Source organism: Columba livia, chromosome 1 (assembly GCF_036013475.1).
Source record: "Columba livia isolate bColLiv1 breed racing homer chromosome 1, bColLiv1.pat.W.v2, whole genome shotgun sequence".
Lineage (NCBI taxonomy): Eukaryota > Metazoa > Chordata > Aves > Columbiformes > Columbidae > Columba > Columba livia.
Window position 1 is genome coordinate 126,640,501 of NC_088602.1, and position 9,584 is coordinate 126,650,084.

The following is a 9,584-nucleotide window of genomic DNA, read 5'->3' on the forward strand; positions in this document are numbered from 1 at the left end:
TGGATTTCCTTTGGATATATTACCAACCTGACTTACTCCTACTTTGCAGGGAGGGCATAATGCAACTACAGCTTACTTGGAGAAAATACAAGAGTTGCAAACAACAGCAGCTCCCAGGAGCGTGACTGTGCTACATGCGCACATCCAAAGATGGAATCCAGCAGCACAGGTAAGAACGAGGCAGAAGCCATATTCAGGCTGACAAGCCTTTCCAAGGTACGAACATGAACCCTTTGGAATGTGCCCCAACAAGCAGCTTTGGTCTCTTCAAGAAGGACAGCAGAACCTGTTGATCCTGCAGAAGGAGACACATCTTGGCCCTCCTGTGAGGTAACTGCTCAGACTGAGTTTCCCCTTAGAGCCTGACCCCATGGGCCTCAAGTCCTCAAAAGTGGGGGCAGCAGTACAATTCCTAGAGCTTGCTCCTGTTCAGGCATGAAACAACTATGCATACACACCCCTGGGTGAAATATAAGGCACAATTTTATTTTCCCTCAACCCCCTTTCTCAGCTCATACCCATCACGATGTTGGATTCTGGCAGCGAGGCTATGCAGTGATCGCAGGGATCCTTGTGGTTTGTGCTCACACAGCAGTGAGCAGCAGCGCCCTGAGCTTGCAGAAGCTCACCTGGCTGCTCAGAGCGTCACTGTCCTGAGAAAACTCCTCTGTGAGTTGTTGCTGGCTGGCCCACCCAAACACTCTGAGCTCTCCTTCACTTGTCCACAGCATGACCAGTGGTGGCAGCCAGGGTGACCTTTGTGTCCATGGCCACAGCCTTGGTAGCCACCTGCAAGAGAAGCAGAAATATCAGCTCAACCCAAAACGGACCAGAATATCCCAGTGTGTCAGAGGCTTTCAGAGAGTGTTTCAATCCCAGGACTTCTGTAAAACAGGAGGGCACATGCTGTTGAGAGCACAGCATATTCTAGGGCAAAATTGCCAGGACTCCATAAAGGACTCCATAAAAAACAAACAAGAGGGACCTCCCATTCCAATACCCGTTTCCCCAGATTAATATTTCTGTCCCCTTGCCTGCTGAGTAATGCAAGACACAGGTCTGCAGAACTCCATGCCAGCTGCTAGTGGTGATGGCCAGAGCTAGATACAGACGAGGCAAGGGAAAAGGAAGAAGTCTGTTCTATACTAAAAACATGTAAAATACACAATGACACATGCAGGTTAAAGACAGGGAAGCTGGTTGGAATTAATAAGGGAGTTGAACTTGCATCCTGAAGGAGGACTGCAGTTTCTCCAGAGTACAGAATTGGGCATGACAGCTCTGGAGCAGGAACACTATAGATGCAGTGAGGCTTAGCCTGACTGAGAAGGGCTGAAAGGGTGCTCTGCCCCATCTCCTGCAGAGTTGGCTCAGGTCTCTGTCTACGGGGTGTGCTACAAAGCCCCTTAGCATGTCCTGCTGCAGTTGCATCCTACCAGAACGTATGTACATACAAGTTATCACAGTTCTGATGCATGTGCAAGGCAAGAGCTTGGCTAGAGTATCTACTCAGAGCTACCTATGCTAGATAGGACCAAAGGCAACAAACTTCATCATGCCAGCAATGTGGGGAAAGCTGAGAACCCACCTGGCATTGTCCCACCACAGGCACAGCGAGCAGCTTTCTGCCCTCCGCTTGAGCAGAATGTGCAGCAGTGAAACACACCTGGGTGCTCACGGAACTTGTTTTTCACCATCAGAGTGAACGGAGAGCCCTGCAAAGGACAAACAAGCAGAGAAGCTGCTGCAGTGGATGCTATCAGATGTTCTGTGTTTTCAAAAACGAACTGTGTGATCCTGCTAGTCAGAGATCATTCAGGCCAATCTTAAACTGCTAAGTGGTAAAGATAATCCTTAGAAAGATTTAAAGCAAATAATTGGAAAATAACAGTAAATAAAGAAAAAGCAGTGCAAGAGAAACAAGAAATGCTACCTGTACATGTTGCCCTTTCACGTAGACGCAGACAGCATACAAGCCTGGCTCCTCAGGGCTGTAGGAAATACGGTAGGTCCCATCACCGTTATCACACACTGTTGGCATGACTGCGCTACGAACAGAGAGAAGCCCAGGAAGTCAGTGACTGGCAGGAAATTGCTCTACACGTGAACCATATTTTGGCCTAGATTTGTAGTTGGCTCCTTATCCTCAGCCTTGTTCAGGAGCTGTGGGTCTCAAGCTTAACAGGATGCACGAGCAATGCTCAAGCACTGAGTAGCTTTCACACACTCTTGCTACTGGGAGCTGCACTAATCATACAAAGGAAGTCACACAAAGCTAGCTGCACTGCAAGGATTTGTAGCAACCCTGGGCACTGAAAGAACAGATGACAGAGAGCACACTTGAAGGTCAGATTATCCCATCAGATAAGAGCCCTCAGAACTGGGGTAAATTCACAGCTTCAGAGAGCAGTTACCACCAGAAAAGCCCCTGAAGAAGACAGGAGATAAATGGGGCTTGTTTGGATTACTTCGACCACTGTCCCAACTGCGTTGACCCCATCTCTTCAATGCTCTGAGGAGTTCTAGGTCCTTGCTGGTGAACTCTGCCTTTCCAAAGTGAAGCTCATTGGGTTTCACAAGGAAACTTGGTGGGCAGAGTGCCAGGAGACTGATTGTCTGCTTCACAGAAAGGTGCAAAGCGTTTTCCACAGGCAGTTATCAGGCAGCTTTGCATTGAGGGAGGTCTTCTTCCTAATATCCGCTAATTAGTATTTTGTGCCCACAACATGACAGTTTATAATCTTCCAGACTTACAGGCTGTATACCCCACCCCCCACCATTTCACATCAATACAGCTGCCTACATCATTTCCTGCAGTGAATCCTGTGGTGACACTTCACCCTCTTCTGTAGCTGCTGTGCCTCAAAGCCAGACGGCTTTCAGCAGCGAATGCAGCAACTGCATACACGCAAGAACAAGAAATCAAGTTAATGTGGCCACAGCGACCTCTATGCCACCAAGCAAAATCCACATAATCCTCATGTGCAAACCTTCCTATGTCGTATGTGTACCTAAAGAGAGAAAGTACACTGGAACAATGATGCTCTATTGATAAGCATCTGTGCAGCCAGCACTGCTTCTGTACACCTTGTCAACACCTCTGCATAGCAAGGAGTTTTAGCATCTTGTCCCTTTTTCCATCAGGTCATCCCACCAACACAGTTTCTTGAACAAGTTATGCTAGCATCTTGCTCCAGCTACATTGTATGTACTATAAAACAGAATAGATGCTTTTCCTAAGCATTGACCCCCAATTAGTTCTGAATTTGTGTCTGGCTGCTTTATAGTAACAAGTGCAGCCTGGAAACAGTTACAATTTTTTTTTTTTTTCTGATTAGCCGTTTCCACAGTGGAAAAACTTAGGAGCTCAAGTTCGGTCTTCCCTGCTTCTGCTGAAAAACCTCCAAACATGCTAAAGTGGTCAGTGGTTGCAACTACAACAGAAAGCACAATAAAGTCCTGACACAGATTCTTTCTCCCAAACACGAACTAGGCATTTCTATCAACTGTCAGAGCCTCCTGGGCTTGGTGGACTGTCTGACTCAGGATGGTCATTTTGGGACTGCGATGTTTTACGCTTATTAGGTGTTAACAAAAACAGGAGCCATGGCTGTCTGCTGGTAGGGGTGCAAAGGAGTAACAGCTCCCTCTGACAATGTCTAACACCCACTGAGAGTTAAGTCCCAAATCACTCAATATAAGTCTGGGCCAATATTGTCAAGCTCCACACAACCAAATATAACCAGCAGGGAAGCACTGCTGTATCGATGGGAAGAATAGTAGTGCCTTTTCCCCTACAGATTCTGACCTACATGCTGAAGCATATCCTCCCATCTGCCCCAGCAAGGAGGGAGCCAGGGTAAGGGAGGTAGAAAGGCAAACCCAGTGACAGGGGAGTTCTCAGGAGAAATACCCACCAGTCCCTCTTGTCCTTGTGGGTGATGGTGACCCTCACAGCCTCTCCTCCTCGCCCCATCTGCTCCCCCGTGGCGTCATTGCAGAGGAGGGTAAAGCCAGTCAGCTTGTTCTGACGGGCACTTTGAAGACCTGCAAGGCAGAAAAACAGGACCAAAAACGATTCACATCAGCCATGACTGCCACCTCCCACCTATTTTGAAGCATTGCAGCCCCATCACAGCAGAGCCAGGACTCTGCTACTGAGGCGTACAGCTCCTTTCACTCACAGGGTAAAGTAAATATATAACTGGGGATCAGGAGAAAGCGAACAGCCTTAGGCACTGAGAGATGTTGAGCAGGCTTAGCCCAGAGGTCCATATGGACCAGGGTGGTCTTCCAGCCTGCCCTTTTGAGCCCAGCTGGCATCTTCACAGAAGGCTCAAGGTGCACCATGCAACCAGGAGGAAGGAGGAACAGCCCCACTGTGTGGGAAATAGCATTGTGGAGCCTCAGAGACCTTGGCACTTACAGTTTGGCATAGAAGGGATTGAACGAGCCCTGGGTCTGTCTCATCTGCCCTGTGCAGGCCATTACTGACCAGAGCTGCCTGTGCTCTGTGTGCTAGCCTGAATGTTGTCTGTTTTCTGGCCCTACTCCAAGTCCTTAGTAAGCAAATACCCATGAAACCATTGATGCCAGTTATTCCCATGGCAATCTCAGGAGAAGCTGTAAGGGGAATGAACCAACTCAGCCACAGAGGGGATCTGCCTGAACCCATGCTGCAGAACAGCTGGGGATGCCAGGAGAGCATCATATGCTGGCACTGCAGGTGCCATTCCCGTCCCCTGAGTAAGCTGTGATCTTTGGCCTATGGGTTGCGCTTCTTGCACCTCACCCCATGCTGAGGTCAGTGATGTTGCAGAAGGCAGCGCCAGTACACTCTGTACATCTGGCTGGGGACAGCTCTGTGACTCCCTGCCCAGCATGGCTCCCATAGGCCCTCAGCAAGCAATGCAGCCTCTGGCAGGGCTCTAGCTCTGCCCCTAGTCAGTGCCTGGACAGCACGGAGCCAACAGTGCCTTAAGCAACACAGCACATGGGTACAGAGAACAGAGAGGTGACTTCAGGGAGCAGCATGTTCCCATTCAGCTGTTGCACAGCAGCCCATTACCTTCCCCATGCAGGGTACATCTAGCTGGATCAACCACTTTATTGAGAATGACCCCAAAAACTTCATAGCCGCAACACTGCCCTGCTCTCTCCTGGGGAGAGAACTGGATCCCATCGTCCACGCTGGGCTGGGTGTTGTAAGCAACGCTGTTCAGCTTTGCCAGCCGGCTCCCCACCACCCCTTTGGTGATGAGGATCTCCAGGTCTGAGCCGCTCATCAGCAAGCGCTCCGTGAACTCCACACCGGTCCTCATGTCCAGCAGCAGCTGCTGCAGCTGGGCCTTCTGCAAGAGCAGCATGTTTTCCTTCTGCACCTTCAAGTCCTCCAGCTGCTTCAGCAACTGGTCCCGGTGCTCTTCAATTGCTTTCACATAGCCAGTGGCAAACAGACAGATTTCTGCGGCCACAGCGTCTGCACGACTGCGGATGGCACTGCCCATGTCATCAATCTGGCTGAGCACACCCTCTAGGGTGACCATGTGCTGCTGGGTGCTTTTCAGCAGCTCCCGCAGGGCATCCCCATGCCTGTGAATGGCATTGCCAGTGAAGTCACAGGGGTGCTGCCGGTGTCTGTCTGCAACGCAATCCCGGCACACAGGCTGGTCACACTGCTCACAGAACAGCCTTAACTCCTCTGTGGGATGAGAAGGGCAGAAGAGAGGCTTCCCAGCCTGGCTGCAGTCCTTGGTGTTCTCCAACTCTGTCACAGCATGAGAGGCTGTCTTCTTCTGTCTCCTAGAAGGGAGCAACCACAGATCACTTTGTGCATGTTGGATATGAAATGCAAACAGCTGAGACCCCTTGTGAATGCCAGTCTGTACAGACTGCAAGTCACAGTGTATGCTGCTCCCTCTAGCCTCTACTGAAATCCACTCTGCATGAAGCGACTCATGGTCTCCTGAGGACAAGCCTCCACACAAAAGAGGACAGCATCCACAAGCAGCTCATTAGAAGCTGATCTCAGGCTCCCTGCACGCAGTCAGCACTGTTTTCAGACACAAGAATCGTGTGCCCCACCATGGCCACACACAGACTGGGGAACAGGCTGGCAGGCTGCTACTGCCAGCAGCTCCTTCATGGAGCCTGACAGAAGCGGGATATTTGCAATTACCCCCAGAACCAACTATGACAGAGGCAGCAGGAGGGCAAAGAGCCCTGCAAAGTGAGAGCTGGCAGGAGGTATCTCCAAACAGAATCGCTCACTGACAGTCATTTCTGGAGAGGAATAGGAGGTGCCAGGCTCCTCAGCCATCAACTCACTGATTTTCACCAGCTTTAAGTTTGCTGAGGTTAAATGAGCTCCAATATCCACTTGGGGAAAATCTAGTTCAGGCCACTGCCAGAAGACAGCCTGTCATTAAACATTAAATATTTCAAAAGTCAAACTCCCTCTCCTCTGGCCGCCAGCTTGGTCCTGCTCAGAGAAGACCAAAGATGGGACACAAATAACCTGTTATGACCCAGACACCCACCATGTCACAGGGCAGCACAAGAATATTTCAATTTTATGCAGTTTTGAACACTAGGAACTAGTTATTGAGCAGGATGTAAAAGCCTCTCTCCTTCATTGTATCCTGCACTAATGACTTCTGGCAGTTGTGATGGGAGCTCCAAGTCATAAGCAAAGATACACTCTAAGGACCAAGCTTTATAGAGTTGCTCTGGCAACACAAAGCAATCTTACCACAGGGTAGGACATGGCCCTTATACTACTCCTTTCATGTCCCACTTATCTCCCTTGGGCCCAGCACATTTTCAAAGCCTTCTAGCATTATTTGCATAACAGCTTTCAGATTCACACTTTCCTGACTTCAACCTAAGACCTCTCTCACTTATTCAAAGGAGCACAACAGTGGCACTCAGATCCTTAAAAATCTTGCCTACACACCAAGAAATAATTTCAAAATGGTTTTCATTGGGTCTTGTTCTGCTCTGCTATCAACTAAATCAGGTGCAAGTCTGCAGACGCTAGTGGGGTGAAAAAATGATATCAGTAAAAAATGTGGGAAGCAGGTCACGGGGACATATTTGCTACTGCTTCATACCCTCTGCAGTTATTTCTGTCAGTGCAGCAGACTGCTATTCAAGGTCTCGGTTTATCACTCTCCAGCAGCTTGCATGAGTTATGAGGCATTAGCTAATCAGAATGGTATGATGAATATTAGAGCCTGGAGTGGAAAGGTAACTAAGAGTCTAAGCCATTTTACCAAAGGCACCAGTATCTGCAGGGGGGCAAGGAAGCGAGGAATATGCCTCAGTTCTTTCTGGGGAAAGAATTTGCTAATCAAGTGGAAAGGAACAGCAAATATGAAGGGATTAACCCAGTCTAAGAGGCCTCCCTGGCTAGTGTTACTGGGCATTTGCCTGACCTTGCCTGTCACCTCCTTGCTTCAGCAGACCATTCAGACTTCCTGTCACTTTTCTTCCCTAGTGCTGCCTGTCCTTTGCCCTGCTCACAGGCTACTGCAGCCACCTCCTCTTCAGCTCCTACCTCTGTTCCAGGCACCTCTTCTTCCTGCCTTACTGGCATGACCCTCTCTGAGGTACACAGCTCTCTTCTGCTGTCACTTCTTCAGGTTTTCTGTATTCCAACAGAACTAAATGCTGCAACACCAGGCACACTGCGAAGCAATAGTGTTACTGCTGTAGGCTCCCAGCCTCACAGAAATGCTGAAAATGTACACATGGGACACAACAGTAAACAGGCACACATAGAGGTCGATCATCAGGAGGCAGCAACCACAGTAGGCAGGCGAGTGTCAGGACTCCTGCTAATCTCCTTTCACTTCACCTAAGGGTGCCTTTGCACATACACAAAGTAAACATTTCTGGAGGTGAAGAGAGGCAGACCAGTAGTTTAACTTCCCCATTTTCCTTGGGAGACGTGCCTCCTCCAAAGTGGGACAGCACAGCACATGAGGCTCTCCATCCTGCTAGCTCTCTGCCGGCACCTGTGCCTGTTGGAGTGCTGCCAGTTTCCTCGCCCAGTGATGCTAAACCGAGATGCAAACCGCAAGCAGGTACCACCACAGGCAAAGCACAGCCTGAGTTTTGACTTAAAGGCTTTGCCTGAACAGGGCTGCCCAGCCTCCTGCTAGCAGCTTTGCTGGACGCCAGCTGAGTACAAAGCACATTTTCAAAGCCTTCTAGCATTATTTGCATAACAGCTTTCAGATTCATACTTTCCTGACTTCAACCTAAGACCTCTCTCACTTATTCAAAGGAGCACAACAGTAGCACTCAGATCCTTAGAAATCTTGCCTACACACCAGGAAATAATTTCAAAATGGTTTTCCTTGGGCCTTGTTCTGCTCTGCTATCAACTGAATCAGGTGCAAGCCTGCAGACGCTAGTGGGGAGAAACCGCTAAGGACTGAACTGGAGGATGCAGGTTTACCCCTCTGGCTAGCTCTGCCTGCTGCACCCAGCCACACGCTGCCCTCCAGCAGCCCGAGAGGGGAAAGAAGGCCGCCCCGCACACCCCGTGGCCAGGTGGCCCCGTGCGGGCCGGGCCTTGCTACCACCTCACCTCACCTCACCTCACCTCACCTCACCTCACCTCACCTCACCTCACCTGTGCGCCTGGCAGCAGAAGAGGCAGAGGTCGGTCCCGCACGTCAGGCACCGCCTCACAGCCGCCCCGTCGACGCAGAGGTCGCACGCCGCCGCCGCCGCCCCGCCGCGGCCCAGCGCCAAGTAGTCGGGGGTGAGCTGACCGACGCCGCCGGGCGGCAGCGCCACCTCAGCGTCGCACACCGGGCAGAGGACGCTGCGGGCGGCGGCCCGGCCCGGTTCCCCCAGCGGCCCAAGCCGCCGCAGGCAGGGCGCGCACAGCGAGTGCAGGCAGGGCAGCAGCCGCGGCGACACGCAGGGCTCGGCGCACACCGGGCAGCGCGGCCCGGACGCCATGCCGGCAGCCCCGCCGCCGCGGCCCCGCCGGGCAGGGACGCTCCGCCGAGCATGGCGCCACGCACCGCCCCCGCGCGCCGCCCCCGGCCGTTGGGCGCGGGCTGCCCCGTTGCTAGGGGAGACGGCGTCTGGGGGGCTGTCGTACCCCAACCGGCGCCGGGCCCGCTGAAAGGTGCCGGGGCTGCGGTGTGAGGGGCGACGGGTGTGCCGGTGCGGCCCGGGCACCCCGCTGGCAGCTCCTCCGGGTCTCCTCCAGAGGGACGGGCCAGGCAGAGGGGTCTCCACAGCCCGCTGTCATGGAACCATGGAGTGTCCTGATTTGGAAGGGACCCACGAGGATCATCGAGTCCAACTCCTGTCCCTGCACAGGACAACCCCACAGTTCACACCACGTGTCTGAGGGCGTTGTCCAGCCTCTTCTTGAACACTGTCAGGCTTGAGGCTGTGACAACTCCCTGGGGAGCCTGTTCCAGTGCTCCACCACGCTCTGGGGGAAGAACCTTTTCCTAATGTCCAACGTAAACCTCCCCTGGCACATCTTCCTGTCATTCCCTTGGGTTCTGTCACTGGTCACTAAAGAGAAGAGATCAGCGCCTGCCCCTTCTCCT

The 9,584-nt window shown here is 51.9% G+C and overlaps 1 protein-coding gene across 1 annotated transcript; it reads right to left on the reverse strand.

The window, feature by feature from the left end:
* Positions 1-465: 465 nt before the first annotated feature.
* TRIM45 (tripartite motif containing 45) lies at positions 466-9,066 on the reverse strand. The gene is made up of 6 exons (XM_065077671.1): positions 8,642-9,066; positions 5,069-5,802; positions 3,918-4,047; positions 1,934-2,048; positions 1,589-1,715; positions 466-789 (listed from the first exon to the last, which is right to left on the reverse strand). Exons 1-6 carry the CDS (start codon positions 8,974-8,976, stop codon positions 638-640), a joined length of 1,593 nt encoding a protein of 530 aa, XP_064933743.1. The 5' UTR covers positions 8,977-9,066; the 3' UTR covers positions 466-637.
* Between the last annotated feature and the right edge of the window lie 518 nt (positions 9,067-9,584).

Coding starts and splice junctions, on each gene's coding strand:
- TRIM45 (XM_065077671.1), bottom strand. CDS start 8,976: ATGGCGTCCGGGCCGCGCTGCCCGGTGTGCGCCGAGCCCTGCGTGTCG. Junction 4,048..5,068: donor ATGTACCCTGCATGGGGAAG/GTAATGGGCTGC, acceptor TCTGCCTTGCAG/GTCTTCAAAGTGCCCGTCAG. Junction 2,049..3,917: donor CACAAGGACAAGAGGGACTG/GTGGGTATTTCT, acceptor CTCTGTTCGTAG/CGCAGTCATGCCAACAGTGT.